The sequence below is a fragment of the Lethenteron reissneri genome, chromosome 19 (assembly GCF_015708825.2).
Source record: "Lethenteron reissneri isolate LAM-NWPU_2019-01 chromosome 19, ASM1570882v1, whole genome shotgun sequence".
NCBI lineage: Eukaryota > Metazoa > Chordata > Hyperoartia > Petromyzontiformes > Petromyzontidae > Lethenteron > Lethenteron reissneri.
The window spans coordinates 2,509,219-2,525,502 of NC_083797.1; the positions used below are offsets into that span (position 1 = coordinate 2,509,219).

Genomic DNA, 16,284 nt, shown 5'->3' on the forward strand with positions numbered 1-16,284 from the left:
TTTTGTTTGCATTTTGACCACAAGTATTGTGGTTAATGCACACATGATTCCTCGTAAAAAAATGTTTCAGTTTTGTTGCCAGAAAAAAAGGGGAAAAAACCCTATTATATCGTTGTTACTCGTGGCCTATTTTATTTAATGCCATACTCATGAATGTGACTCAAGGACTCAGGTTTTGACCGAACGAAAAAACCCATCTGACAGGCGAATGTTGTGCCACGGGTGACCTCTCGACTGGAAAGTAAAGTGCTTTGTGAACATTGCATTTTGGTGACGCAGTCGGCAGTCCGGACACTAGTCTTTGTTTTTTTCGGTAAAGTCACGTAGGTAAAAAATCTAATAAAATTAATGAAAACAACTAAATTAAATCACGACGTTTCGGGCGCAACACAAGCGCCCTTCTTCAGGTGGGGACAGCGTAGCAAAATCACAAACGCTGTGTTGTCCCCACCTGAAAAAGGACGCTTGTGTTGTGCCCGAAACGTGATTTAATTTAGTTTTCATTTATTTTATTTTTTACCTACGTGACTTTACCGAAAAAAACAAAGTATGAATCCTTGCAGTCACGAACGCTTCAAATCTAGAAGTCCAGACACTATTTTAACACCCACCTCCAAATACGCCGGCAGCGATGTAACGCACAAATAATTAAATCTAAAACAACGCCGGTCAATAACACTGCCACAAAGAGGGGATACGGGTGTAATGTATGCGACGTCTTGGGTTCCTCTGCTAATAATCGGGGTCATTGCCCCCCCCCCCCTTATCTTTCCCAACACCACCGAGCCACACGCGGTTTGTGTGAAGGTCGAACGCTGATAGACCTGCAATTGACGTTACAGCGTTACGTTCAGCCCCCCCCCCCCCCCCCGGCTTTTGTAGCGGGTGTAAAACTTTATTTAGTTTGCATCAGAACGAGTTTTTGTTGTTTTGCCAAACGCTGATGCCGCTGCAGGTCATCACCTACGGACAGCGCTTTCATCACGCTCGATCAGCTCGCTAACCCCCCCCCCTTCCCCAACGCCAGGGCACCGATCATTTGCCCACACCTTGTGGTGACCCCCCCCCCTCCATCCATTTAAAGTCAGGAGGGCGGGGGGTTGTCCCACCCTCCACACACATTTTTTTTAAATCCCCCCTTCTACTTTTTTGTGTGGCCCAATGTCCATTAGGAAGCTTTGGGCTCCACCCTTTGCCTGGTCCCGCCTTTTTGAGTAATAGAATCCTCCCATCCCTCCTCCATCACCACCACCAGCAGCAGCAAGCACCACAACCACCACCTCTCCTCCTCCTCCCCCCTCGACTCTTCCATTGTCCCGAGGGATTAAGTGCCGCATGTGGCTTGGCTGGCGTGCACTGTACTGTGGTTCAGCAACTCTAGGAACAAATCGAGAATTATCGGCATTTTGTGTGTGTCTTTCCAGTCGGTTACCACACACACACACGTGCGGAGTGGGGAGCATTGTCTGCGGACGCACGTAAGGGAAGAGGGGACTGGATTTTTTTTAAGCTTCCTGCCTTTTTTTTACATCTTCTCTTGTGGTTCTCTCGTGCGTGCGCGTGTTTGCAAAGGCTGTTTAAAAAAAAAAGTTTAAAGAAAGGTCATCATCGTCATCATAATACACGAGCCGTGCTTGGTGGTGGAGCAAACACGTGCTTGAGCTCTTGGGAAGACGAGCGAGGGCTGCGTGTCGTCCCACCACTCGCGGCTCAATGAGTTGCGCATTGAGGACTGGCAAACTCGTGAAAAGCGACTGGGTTTGAGCCACTGCGCTAGTTTGCAACCAGCAGCAGCAGCAGCATATGTAACCATCGGCGTTGCCAATATCGGAGCGAAGGAGCGCCAGCAACTTCATCATTAGCAGCAGCAGCAGCACCAGGTGCTACTTCGCGCTCGTCGCCAGCTCCACTACACGAGGATTAGCAGCAGCAGCGGCAGCATCATCATCGTCGGCACCCGTCAGCAGAAACTTCTTGAGTAGCACAGAGAGTTACCGCCGCAACCAGGAACTTCGCCATCATCGGTGGTTACCATCAAGTCGCCGATACAAAGAAGGCACCACTGACAATCGGGAGCGTTACCGTTAGCGCACTCGAAGTAGCAGCAGCAGCAGATCGTCAGCGTCGTAACCATCATCACGATCGACGGCACCACAAGCGTTCGTCATCATCATCAGTAGCGGCACCAGCAGCAGTAGCAGTAACGTCATCAACAGGTCCCATCATCATCAGCATCACCACCAACCATGCCGGGAATCATCGCCCGCTGCTGCTGCTGCTGCACCCTGCTCGCCTTGGCGGCCGCCGTCTTCACGGCCGAGAACGAGATCCACTCGAGTTTCCTGCAGAGGCGCCTGCGTGGCCAGGAGAAAAAGGAGATTCAACGGGAGATCCTCTCCATCCTGGGGCTGCCGCACCGCCCGAGGCCCCAGCAGTACGGCAAACTCGCCGCGGCCCCCATCTTCATGCTGGACCTGTACAACGCACTGGCGGTGGAGCAGGGTGGAGGCGGTGTGGCCGAGGGAGCTCACGGCGGCGTCCAGCCGGTGCTGCTCCCCACGCAGACGCCACCGCTCGTCAGCCTACAGGAGAGCAGCACCTTCCTCAATGATGCCGACATGGTCATGAGCTTCGTCAACCTCGGTGAGCGCGGCCGGTGGAGAAAGAGGACGCGCGTGTGTGGTGCGCGCCGCATCTTGTGCGTGCGCGCGCGCGTGTGTGTGGGGAGCGGTGGTGTCGTGGTTAGCGCTGCGCTACGAACCTGGCCCACCCGAGTTGGATTTTCCGCTCACGGCCAAAATCGGTGACGATTTTCTGGACCGGTCCTGGGCCTCTTCCTCCTCTAGGTCGACTCGGCGTCAAATTGAGTGACCTCGTGCGGTATGGAGTAAACATCGCCCACTGGGGAGACAAGGGCGGTCGGGCGTGGTGCTGGCCAACCACCCCTTCGTGTGTCGTTCTGGCCTTCATAGGTGCTGCTCGCTAACAGCACTTGCCCCAATAGTCTGTTACAGGCTGTACGGGGGATCTTTGTCTTTGTGTGTGTTCTAGACTCCCTTGCATACTGCTTGTGATCAGATGCGGAATATTGGTTGCTGGAGGAATCCGATGAGCAACGAAGCTCTTTCTTGTTTTCACGGATGTCCTGCAGTTTCGCAGATGCCCGGGTGGCGAGTGAGGTGACACCCGGCTAACTTGGCACGCGTTTAAACTGGCCGCAAACCCCGCTGATGAGACGTAGAGAGATTGAAGGCGGTTCGACAAATACTGCTGGGAAGTGTAGTTCTAGAATCTAGAAGGGTCGCCGTCGGTTGATGGATCAGAGTGTTGCATACATTTCACGTGTGAAGTTCTCGGCTGAGTCTTTAAGACTCGTTTTCAAGAGTGTGCCTGCAATGGGATGTTTGCTTTGGGCAATTACGTTGTATGTAATGGGTGTTTCGCTTCGTTTGGGAGTGAGAATACCCACACTCCATTAGGGGATAACGCTCAAAGTTGCACACAACTGGAGGAGCCTCGTTGTCATACTGCAGTCGTCTGGCTACGTACGGTGTGGAAGAAGTTCAACATACATACAAGCGGCATAGCGACAGCTCTGTTCTTCACCTGAGGACGGCTGCTTGCGTTGTGGCCGAAACGTCGTGAGAATTTTATCTTATGATGTTTTATTTTTCTTATTTTATTATTTCCCTTCTACGTGACTTTACCGAAAGAACCAAGAATAGGAATCCCTGCAGTCACGAAAGCTTTAAATCGAAATTTAATCGGCATAGCGGAGTTGAGTCTTAAACTAATATACGTGATCCGCCAACTCTAGCAACTATGACATTTGATTCTCTATGTCCATGTAACATTGTGAGTTAAGCAGGGTGATCCATTTATAGACAGCCCACTACAATAATGAGGAGAGGGCATCACAAAGAAGTCTATTTTATTTCAAAGCATCCCAACACGGTCGATCGTGAGTCTCGATGCACGTGTCAACCCATCTAACCCTCTTCTCTCTGTAAGATGTGGAGCCACCCATCTCACAATACTGTAATCGATCACCTTTCTGGAGAAGAGGGTAATTGGAAAGCACTAGGGTGTCGATAAATGGATCGCCATGTATAAATGTACGTGCACATTAATAGGGTTCATTAGGTACACACTTGATTATATGTTTAGCTCGTACTGCTAATTTTTTGAGTACACACTTATGTATATGTAAGCGTACTACACATTCATATGGCATGCACAATGCATGCCTCTGCCTTGTTCCCATCCACTACACGGGACCTCCCCAGAATGCCGTGTCGGTCATGTGGATTGTTTGACCATACTTCACCCCGCTGGTCAATGCGGATTGGTGAAATGCGTTGAGAGAGGTGGCCATGCAGGGGCCGGGTTAGACGTCACTCGCGACTGACGTCAGCCGTGGCCGGGTATAGAACTCAGGTGGCCGGGTTAACAGGGCATGGCGCACACCAAACTACACAAGACGACGCATTTGCTGTGTATGGCATTGCTATGCTGATCATGTGCGAGCCATACAATACACGGTAGCGGCGTGTCTTTGTGTTCACTGCGGTTCTCAAATGGGAAGTAAATGCCCTTTAAATCACTGAGAGTTCATTTCGAGTCAACACCAATACGTCATTTATCCCGGCGTGCCACAATATTGGCGGCTCAGCAATTCAGGCACGAGTGCCAATCATCTTCACTTGGTTCTGTGGTTAATAGCTGGGGCATAACAGGTGTTATAGGCTGCTCGGGAGGAGGGGGGGGGTGGTTACTACGTGCTGGGGAGCAGTGCATCATTATCCACCCCCCCTCCCCCGACTTTCACCAACGCGCGTACTGGACCAGCGTGGTGAAGTATGGTCAAACAACTGCCACGACCCGCACGGCGCGAGGGGGGGGGGTTTCATCCAGCAGTGGATTTACCAAAATAAAGCGCCTCGCGCGCGCGTCAAACGGTCTGAACAACTTGGGGATCATGACCATTCCGTTCTAAAACTGTTCAGCAGCAGCGACATTCCAACAGAATGCGGCCTCTTTCTTGCTTGCCTGCCCTTCTTCGTATGGATGTTGAACTTCTTTCGCACCGTACGTAGCCAACCATGCTAATCGGAGACGCGGGGAGGGGGTTGGGGTGTGTAAGAACAACAAACTAAACACAAAACAAAACCTGTTCTAAAGAAATGAGTGTTCAGTCGAGTTGTAAAAGTGCACAGTTTCAGCGGCGTCCTTCAAATCACCTGGAATGGCACCGATCTCGCAAGAAGCTAAGCGGGTTTAAACCTGGTTAGTGTTTGCATGGGCGACTGCCACGCATTAAACAACGACCATTTGAATTTTGATTTAAAGCTTTCGTGACTGCAGGTATTCATATTCTTGGTTCTTTCGGTAAAGTCAAATTTTCTTGCTGTGGATTTCACACCTGATGATGATTGCTTGTGTTGCAGTCGAAACGTCGTGAGAATTTTTATTGTTTTATATTTATATTTTGTTATTTCCCTTCTACGTGACTTTACCGAAAGAACCAAGAATATATAACGACCATTTGGCTACTGCAAATGCCATTGTTGAACTGTGCTGCACTTGAATACTTCCACGTGTCTGATCCCTGCCTTTACAATCCCGCACGAAGAAGGGTGGTGAAGTATGGTCAAACAAGCCCCCCGCAAACCCGCACGACAGCGGATTGGCAAGCGGGACTGCACGTGTAAATGTATCGCCTAAGCTAACACGGGGGTTGATCCACTTGATGATATATACCCCCACTGATTTCTAGTGTACACCTCTACTTATTTGAAACAGCTGATTAAATCCAGCCGTGTGGCACTTATGTAAGCGATGGCTCCACGCCTAACATAGGAGAGTGAGTGTTAAAAGATGTAAGTGTAATGGGACTCCCAGTTATCTGTAACTCCATCGGCCCCGTACGGTCTATACTCAGTGTGCAGTAGACCGCTGGCTCTAGCAGACAGAAGAAGAAAGTGCCTCTCTGTGTACCACTCATGGCTCCAGCTGACTCATCTCGAGCAGCCCTCCACCAGTTGCCACGCTGTGCGTTTGTTGCTCCACAAACAGCATCTGAAGCTAATAAACGTGAGGTTAATCCTTCGAGTGCTGAGCGCAGTGGCTTGGGCCCTCGATGATGGATGGTCGTGACCCCGCAAGCACAACTCATGTTAGGGATTCGCACGTGCACCGCATTCCGTTCATTCTCTTGACTCAACAAAACCCGCGGAGATGTGTGATGCGATGCCCCCCTGCTCTGTAAACACAGCCATCGCAGCCACTTAGAAAGAAGCGAAACGGATTTGGCCTCGTCCATATATTTTTTTTGAAAGTGAGGTTCGTTGAAACTAGTGCCGCTTGAGTGTGTAAGGTACAAGCCAACAACACTTTCCTTGTCGGTTATGCACAGAACAGATCTGTGTCTCTCTATCCTGGCCACCACCACCACCACCCCCCTCTCCATTTTCTCTCTCTCTATGGCGTGGGTCGATTCCATGACCTGTTGAGAATAATGTGTTATGGAGGAGAGCCATTTCCGGCAACATTACCGATTGTATACTTTCCACGTCGAGGGCAGTGTCATTGACGAATGTGTTGATGGGGTTTTTTTTGTGTGGCGGGGAGGGGGGTGTTATTTGTGCTTGTACACCACTGCCAATGTACTATCACCAAATAATGTGTAACTTTTGCAATGAAGTTAAGAGAGTCATCAGAAACCGGTGGAGTATCTTTACCATCACCCTGTAAATACTCGGTGGTGCCCCCCCCCCCTACTGTATGCTGTGCCCTTTGTCTTTTTCTTAAATCTCCCTCCCCCCCCCCATATCTCCACTGCAGTGTATGCGTGGGTGTTCTCCCTGCAACTCCGATTGTCTCCCACGCAGAAACTAATTCATTTCGGAAATTGCAAATTGCATGAGCATCTTGCCGAAACAATAATTTTCGACACCACCGTGTTTTTTTTCTTCTTCCCCTTCTGGATACGTAACAGGGCATTCATACTTTCGTGACAATACTCGCCGCCTTAATTCGCCTACGGTATGGTTCTAAATAATAGGTTATAAATTAACTGACCGTGTGACGATTGTGGCATAATCGGGCATCTGTGCAACCAAGGCCATCCCAGCGCCGCTGTTTATACAGACCCCGGTGAGAAATGAGGACACACAAACGCGCTTTGGATCCCCTCCCACATGTATTGTCTAAGCAGCCCGGTAATGCAGAACCCTCCTTAAAACAAGCCACAGCGGGGTGTTTCAGGGTGACTACCATTTACAACCCACACGATGTGGGGAGGGAGGCCCTCATCCAGCAGTGGATTGGCAAAGGGGCTGTATATGTACATGTATAGCCAATGTGACGAACACAACCACAAACTAGAAACAAAACAACAAAAATCACAATACAAATGAGATGGAAATAAGCTATAACAAAAACTATCGAATAATAAATCACTCGCCTCCTGGGTGCACAAATGGCATTGGGCTCTCCTGGGAATGTAAATGATGACTAAAACAACATCGATCCAATGTGTAATCTTATAATGTTTTGTATAACTGCTATAATTATCCCTTCGGTGCCTATATGGCCAGGTGCGTTTATCCCAACACATCGAGGGGTCTTTGTTGTCTCTACAGAAGTCGCCCCCCCCCCCTTGCCCCAGGCTATCCTGTCCCCCACCATTCAGCCTCCCATTCTCATTCAGTTTCCACTCCAAAGGCGACTACGTGGCTTCCTGTCCACTTAGCACAGGGGCAGCCGAGCAGCCCGGGGCCATAGGCAGCTCGCCAAGCCTGCATTCCAGGTGTTCTCACCAGGGCAAGAGACACAGAGAGAAAGAGAGGGCCCTTGAGATTCTACACTGCCAAAAGTGGGCCACTTTGGTTTTTGAATGTGAGACAAAAGAGAGGTGAATGCCCAGCAGTTTGAGTCATACGCAGTAAATACTGTGTTTACCGTATTCTCCGGGTTATAAGAATCAGTATATGCATTTATACTGGAGGAATCCGATGAGCTATGAAGTTCTTTTTCACAGATAAGACGTGCTGGATAGTAAGACACGCACCCCACATTTTGTACCTGGTGTCAATAACTATGCAAATCTGATGACAGACACACACACCGGATTATAAGACGCACTCACTAACGTGTGCTTTGTGTAACATGGGTGAGTGGAAGAGCACGTGTCCAGAGTGACAGAGATTGATGGACATGTTCCATGATGGACATGTTTCATGATGGACACGTTTCATGATGGACTGCAGAGTTTACGTTTGGCACAAGTTTAGGGCAATTAGGAGACAAATACGTGAACAAGGCTGATCACCGCAATACGAAGTGTGGGGAGATAAAATTGGCTTCTCTCGGTTGTGTGTCGTCAGGCATTAGCCGAATGGTCACCTCCCGCAGAGTGTGACGCTGAAGGCAATAAAAAGCAGGCGAAACCCCACCACCAATTTTTGTCTGCCGCAGTAACCACTTGTGGACTCGTTCAGTCCGGCATATTTCTCAACTGCAGTGAATACGCCTTGAGATGTCGTCGCAAGTTGACGCTTCACAAATCCAAAGTGGAACTGTGCACATTGGGAAGAGAGAATTAATGCACAGCAGTATACACGTATACCGTTGAACACCATATCTCAGAATGTACACGTACATTAGACGCGATATACACTGCACTGTATATATACAGGTAAAACGTCCATGAAATGGCACGAATTCCAAAGAACACCTTGTGCACATATTTGCCTTTTCAGAGCAAATATTTCGGGCACCTTTGCGGTTTCGTGTATTTGGTTATAACCCCGTACTTTTGCCCCCCCCCCACCCCCTGGCCAAGTGTGAGGAATTCACCGTTGATTGCGTGTTATGGCCGGGTTCAAACTTGTATATTTGTTTGGAGACACAAAAAATGTCGGGTTAATCCTTCGGGTCAGTAATCCTGGTGGGACTTCCCTTGGCAGTTAATGGGGCGGTGGTGGCGGCGGGGGGTGGGGGGGAGGCTTCGGCGCCGAGGGAGAGTAGGGATGGCAGCCCCCCCCCACCCCTCTGTTTGTTGGCACCAATATTTGCAGTATCTTAGCCGCCCCCCTCCAAAAGCTGTAAGAACGGAATGTGGCTAAGTGTCCGCGTGGGGGGTTTAAAGGCCATCATGTGACAAGGCGGCTACCAGCAACCAAGGAGGCATACTTATTAGTGCCCAGGGCTTCCGGCAGAGCGAGTGGTGGTTTGGTGGCTTTAAACTCTCACGATTTTCTTTTTAAAGGGGGGCGGGGGGGATATGTCCCGCTGGTGTTATTGGGAATCGTGGTTCAACGTTTCGCTCCACGTTCTGGGAGCTTTGACGTCGACATCAAGATGCTTCTTCAGGGACAGCATACGGCACAACCCATTAAAAAACGCATCTAATGTGCTGTGTGAAGGAAGGACCATTGCCTGAAACGTCGCCTATGGAGTCTGCATGTCTCTCTCCCCCCTGGTCGCATGGATTTTTCTCCAGGTCCTCCAGTTTTCCCTTCCACATTTAGAAACATGCGTTTCGAGTATTTGGCTACTATAAATGTTCACGTGATAAGCCACTTCGTTGAGTTATCATTTGTGGCCAGGTTACCTCTGAAAAAGAGCTACATAGCTCAATGGGCCTTACCTGGTAAAATACAAAATAGTTTTAGTTTATCGGCTATAAACTGCGGGGCTGAATAGAGGTCAGGACAGTGCATTATTGTAGAGTTCATCTGAACTCCCACATCTTTGCTACCCACATTCACCAACGCGCACTGAACGGCGCGGTGCAGGATGATAAAAAAAATCCCCTGATCCGCACAGCTTGTTGAAACCTTTATCGAGCAGTGAACAATTTCACAGCACTTAGCACTTTGCATTTGACAAAAAAATAGCTATATAGCTCAGTGGACCTTACCTGGTAAAATAAAAAAAATAGTGTAGTTTTATATTTCATACTCTTTGGTTCTTTCGGTACGGTGTCATTGGCGAATGCGGGCGTTTTTTTGTTGTTCGACAAAACAAACAAACCGTAGAGTTGTACAGCACATTCTAGATTTGAAGCTTATTATTGTTGTCACTTGATACAGCAAATCTGGCTGTGACGGTCCCACCTGATGACGGAGACTTGTGTTGCCTCCGAAACGTCGTGATTTTGTATTATTTTATTTTTATTCATTTTAATTTCATTTTTAACCTACGTGACTTTACCGAAAAAACTAAGAGTTTGTACAGCACACCCGCAATATGCGTGTTCGTTCACCAGTCGATGGCTCTCACGCACGAAATGTACGGCTGTGGCACCGGGGACAAAAGCTGCCCCAGCACGTGTGCAAATCGACACCTCTCCACGGGCGTCTGTGTTGGACCGGCACAGGCATTTAACTTCAGCCCCGTTTCGCGAGCTATCCGCGGACGCTGCCACGCACGTGTTTTATGCTTCGACGAAAGCTGCGGGGAAAATGTCAAATGCCTGTTAAGGAATGACGTGCGCAATTAGACATTTGCACGCTGTGTAATTGTTACTATGTGTAGCATTATTATTATTATTGGTGTTGCAAGCTCCAGTCTCATTGCACTTGCACCGATTTGCAAGTGATTCGTAATCATCGCAGCCCTTTGTCAGTGCAGCCATGCTGTGGATGCTGCGTTGGTAATTTGACCATACTTCACCACGGTGGTTACTGCAGGTTGATGAAGGTGTGGCTGGGGGGAGAGGGTCCATTGAAAGGCTCTGATGTGTCTCGCCACAAATATTCGCTGTGTGGCCAGGATTTGAACTCTCGGCTCGCTGGTTTCATAGTGCAGTGCACTAACCACTGCACAACAACTCCACTCACTGATTTAATAATATTCGGCTATGACCCCAGAGAGAAGGGGCTTTAAGGTATCCTCCTACGTTGATGCAGCTTTTTTTGTACTATGTCCAACGTCTTTCGCACCGTACGTAGCCTAACCGTGCTAATCTTGTGTGGGTGTCGGTGTGTGGCACTGCGCTACAAACCCGGCAACACGAGTTTGATTGCCGCTCACGATCAACAACGGTGGCAAATATTTGAACCAGTCCTGGACCTCCCGCAAGAGTACTTGTGATTAGCTGGGTTATAAAGAGTTGCGCCGTTATAAAACTGTGTATAGAAAACAAAAACAGAAGGAATGCAAGGTCCTTAAGGAACATTGCACAACTAACAAACTCGTTCACGGTCATAAACGAGTGTATCTTGCGCGGTGTGTGTGTCAACATCAGCACTGGGGGAGACAAAGACGGCCTGGCGTGGTGCTGGCCACGCCACCCCCTCGTGTGCCGCGTTGGCCTTCAATAGAGGTGTTATTTTGCGTACAGTGCTTGCCCCGAGATTCTGTTGAATCACGGGAAGGGGATTTTTTTCCCTCTTTGTTTGCCTACCTCGTAACCTCGAGTTCCTACGGTCAAACCAGCTCACCTGATTAAAATTTTATATATATACCTGTACACTGTATACTGAGACGAGGTCAATTGAAAGGGGGTGAGTCTTCCACCCTTGTCTTTGTCTCGCTCACAGGAGTTGGATTTTCCTCGTTGTGTGCAGATCATCAGATGCGATTTCGTACGTTACGTGATGCGCTCGTGCATTCTTTCCCAATGGGCATTGGGGTAGTTGCTGTGTCGTGTCCGTTGCACGTGTGGTGATACATTGCCTGTTCCTATTCTTAGGTTTTTCGGTAAAGTCACGTAGGTAAAAAAATAAAATTAATAAAAGTAAAATAAAAAAATAAAATAATATAATATAATAAAATAAAATAATAAAATAATATAATAAAATAAAATGCGTAGACCCTATTTATCCAGCAGTGGATTGGCAAATTGGAAATGCATGATGCACGTGCAAGAGAACCCAGTAGTGCAGTGGGAGTGTGCACTACCAACCCGGCAACCAGATTTTTAATTCCTGCTCACGGCCAACACCAGGTGATGATTATCTGAACCGGTCCTGGGCTTCTCCTAGGTCGACTCGGCCTCAAATGAGTACCTCGTGCGGGGCGTAAACACCACCACTCGGGATACAAAGGCGGCCGGGCGTGGTGCCGACCATCCACCAACTCGTGTGCCGTGACGGCCTTCGTAGCTGCTCCGTCCCAACTTGGACACCTGTGAAAAAGGGCTTCATAGCTCATTCAATTGCTCCAGGATGAATACAGATTCTGCATCTGGCGATAGCACCTGCTGCCCCAGCGGTCTGTGAAGGCAACACCGTCGGGAGGGGGCTTCGTCCGTGTCAGAGTCTGTGAAGTGCATCGGGGTGTCCCGTGATTAGTGACGTGGCTGTTGCCGCTCGAGACAATTTTGTCCTCTGCAGCGTCTTCGTGTGGATGTTGAAGGCGCTGTCATCCCACACCTGTCAACCCCCCCATCAGTGCCCCCTTACTTTATTACAGACCAATTCAGACCTCAACGGGCACCCCGTACCCCTTATACATCTCAACTTTCATCCTACAAAGTCCCTTCGCAAGGGAGAAACACAAACAAATGGACACTTTTTTTTGCCAATATTGAAACGGCTTTACGCCGTATGGACCTGAAAACTCAATTCTCCGTCGTGCTCTCGTCCCCTCCTGCTTCTCTCCCGTTTGCCACCGCGGCTTTAACGTCCCGTTATCGCGCTCGCACTTGAGCCCAATTATTATTATTATTCCCCCGATGATTTGTTTTTTGTTGCCGTTCAAGCTTTTGTTCAACAAACTCGAGTCCAGCGACCGTGCGCACGGCGTTCTGTAATTCCATCTGCCCCTCCTACCCCCCACCACCTCTGTGATTGCTCCACTTTTTCTCAAACCACCCTGTAGTCGTCCACGGTGTTTATGACTGACCAAAGCCGTGCTGTGAACCCGGCCCACCTGAGTTGGATTCCCAGCCATGGCTAATAGTTGTGTCCTGGCCTCGCATTGTATCAACCCCAGAGTGACTCGCGTGGTGAAGTATGGTCAGAAACTCTCCCCCCAGTGGAGATTGACAGAGAGCTGTAATTAGTACCCCTCTAATCACAGTGTAAAAAAAAAGACTGATTCTTACGTGAAATCATGACCACCAATAGTGGCAAGGGGGTGGGGGTTTGGGGGAGTGGTTCCAAAACCTACACCAATTTAAAATGACTTTGAGTCTAAGGCCGCGCTAGCCCGTGCCCTTCATCATCTCACTTGCCCACTCTTGGTTTTCCATTCCCCCGGTATGTCTGATCCTGTTATTGCATTAGAACCCCAATTGACAACAGAGCTGCGGTGTTTCCCCCCCTCCTCCTCCCCCCTGCCGACCCCGTTTCTACCACTGGATACGCCACATTTCAGGAGAGTTCACAGAATTTTGACATTTCGGAGAATTTCACATGTCACGATCTGCCCAACGCGGTGATGTGTCTCATCTGTACACGGCAATCCGGCGCTCCGTACACTCGCCATCTTGACATCCATCCCTCTCGTCCTGAACGATGAGCTTAACAAAAAAAAGTTTTCATAATTATACTGGAAAGATATCGGAATGTTAAAGGCTCCGTGGTTCCTTAAACGCCTCACTGTACCTGCATTTCACTTAATAAGCATAAACTGTACGCGGGTAGCTGCACTCTCAGCGACCTGCAGGGTTTTTTTTCAGGAGGCAACTCGTTTGCCACGTACCGATCTCGGCCGATGGGTTTTTAGATCTTCAAGACAAATTGTCGAGACGTTGCCCCTCTCACCCCATCCGGCAAACAGCAAAGCCTCCTCTTTGCCGCTACACTTAGCGCCATCGCCACCTATTAATAACCCCCTTGGGAATGAAGCGTGTTTGGGTTGGGAAACTTTATAGAGTCCGGCGGTGGTGGTGGTGGTAAAGATATCATCTATTTATTGCATGTACTTTATCAGGTGATCATATCTTGCGGTGAAGACATGGACGGAGTTTGGCAAATTTATGCATTTATTTCACTAGTTTGCGATTAAGATAAAAATAAATTAATGATATGCACCCGCGATTTCTAATGTAATGGACAAAGCGAACCCCTGTCCCTCCGCCCCCAAATATAGAAGTCAAACTCCGCCTATGGGTGAAGGTATCACCTTTGAGAGTCTTGGCATGAAAGTTGCGGTCGGAAACAGTCGCTTACCCCCCCCCCCCCCTGAAGAAGAATAACAACCACTTACCATACGTGAGCTGGCATGTAACGATGCCTGCAGTTAACTTAGACTCTCTGCGCTCACGATGCGCGCATCGGCATCACGCCTTTGAGAGACGACCATTACCCCAAATTATGAAAAGTTCCAAGTTGAATCGCTGCGGGGTTGAAAAGCGGGGGGCCTTTGTGCGATTCGTTACTCTTCTCGAGTCAATTGGCATGGCTCAAGATAAGTGGGAGGAAAAACAAAAGTCCGGTTAAAATTGGGAGACGCATTGGCGAGTTTAGTGTTTGTTGTCCTTCCCCCGCACCTCCGATTAGCACGACTGGCTTTGTGCGGAGCGGAGGATCTTCAGCGTACCTACATACAGCTAGAGCAGTTATTGGAGGCAGACCAGGATCGAAATGATGAAATAGAGAGAGTTGGGGACAAGGATCAGGTTTGGTGCGCTATTGGAAAAAGAAACGTAATGAAAAGCAATATACCAATGCGCTTAAAGGGGAAGTATTTTTTTTGCATTAAAAAAAACCTCTTGTGACATGACTCGCAAACATGAACATTGGCAAATAAAATTGAACAACGGCTGAAAAGCGAACAAAGAAGAAGCATGCCGAGATGCATGCTTGGAATAATTACGCGGAGAGACTTGAAGAGGAACACATGCACCAGAGAAAGTAGACAATCTAGGAGACGTCAAATTGACCTTTAGGAACAGTAAGTAGGTTAAGGCCGGGATGATGGCTGATGGCCAAGACCAACGACAGAGTGGCAGCCACGGAAGGGAAAACTCCCGAGGAGACGTCCTCCACAGAGACGGAGCGATGCGATCAGCCCGTGTGCTGGAGCGGGATGGATTGTTGCGTCACAACACCGTAAGGGATGGTGACAGGCAGCAGATAAATCGTGGTGGACGATGGTGACGACGAGACGCGAATGTGGCGCCGGTTTGTGTTGGTGCAGGGTTAACGGTGCCCGGCGTGCGAACGTGCGCAGGCAGGAATCCCCCTTCGCCTTGCTCACCTTGGCAGTTCCCTGCCACGTGGTGCGCGACTGGGATTTGAGCTCCGCGTCGAGCGGAGGACTCGGCCCCCTTATGTATGCCAGGTGCGTGTGGCAGTGCAGCTAATTCGATGATTGATGGCTTCCGGGCGGAGGCGATTCCGCGCTTTGCAGGGTCTGAGTCGTTTTTTTTCTCTTTTCCGGAAGCGCCTATGACCCACGCACCGCGCTGCACCGCGCTGCCCCGCGTCCCGTGCTCGCGGCCGTGCACCGGCGACGGTCTCGCCAGAGTCTCGCGAGAACGGCGCAGTGGCGGCTGCAGCAGCAGCGGCAGCAGTGGGGGGCGACTGGGGCGAGGTGGAGGTGTTGATCGAGCAGCGCGTGTTTTCGATGCGTGTTTTCGGGTTGTTCGGCATGATTGTCCGACGTTACCGACCCTCGTGGCAGGAGAACCCGAGAGGAGGGTGCCGTACAACACAAACCCACGTAGCGACGATTGAGTGTTGAGGGTGGAGCGGTGGGGCAATGGTCAGCGCACTGCTGTGTAAACGCAGGTGATACGAATAGATACCGAACCCTCCCCCCCTCGCCCCCATAAAATGTTTAAATGTGAACCAATATATATGCGGTATGCATTTTTAAATCAAGCTATCGGTCCGATTTGATTTTATATGTGGTGTTCAGAGGCACTTACATTCATATACAGTATTTTCCAAGCAATTAGCTAAATGACCACCGACAAAGTGATGGCAATTGTTTTTTAATGAGAGAAACGCGATATTGTTCCATTTACAAAGAACATTTCGGGACAGAACAGGAGAAGTTTTTGAGGCACGTCTTAGATTGCTCGAATTAAAATGTGGAATCAATAAAGCAACTTCGGTATGAATAATCAACGAAAGCGATCTTCATATTGACGGTGGATTTAGCCTCATCACAAGCGACGGCGATGACGACGATGGACTGGAGTGTTTTTCATCAGGCGAAAAAAAATCAACAGCTCGTTTTTTTAAATATATATAATGTTCCACTTGAAACTTTATTTTATGCTGGTGCCACTGTTTTTGCTTAGCACCCTGCCAGGTCGCTTCCTCTTGGGCTGGCCATCGTAACTCACGCTGTGGGGAGCAGCTGCTGAAGAGATTGCCT

At 49.2% G+C, this 16,284-nt stretch overlaps 1 protein-coding gene across 1 annotated transcript in view; it reads left to right on the forward strand.

Annotated features, from left to right (window-relative positions):
• Nucleotides 1–1,266: 1,266 nt before the first annotated feature.
• LOC133344161 (bone morphogenetic protein 7-like) overlaps nt 1,267–16,284 on the forward strand; it is a 44,351-nt gene continuing 29,333 nt past the window's right edge. The window contains exon 1 of the mRNA XM_061554164.1: nt 1,267–2,643. Coding sequence (XP_061410148.1) covers nt 2,247–2,643 — 397 coding nt within the window. The 5' untranslated portion in view covers nt 1,267–2,246. The remainder of the gene's footprint in view (nt 2,644–16,284) is intronic.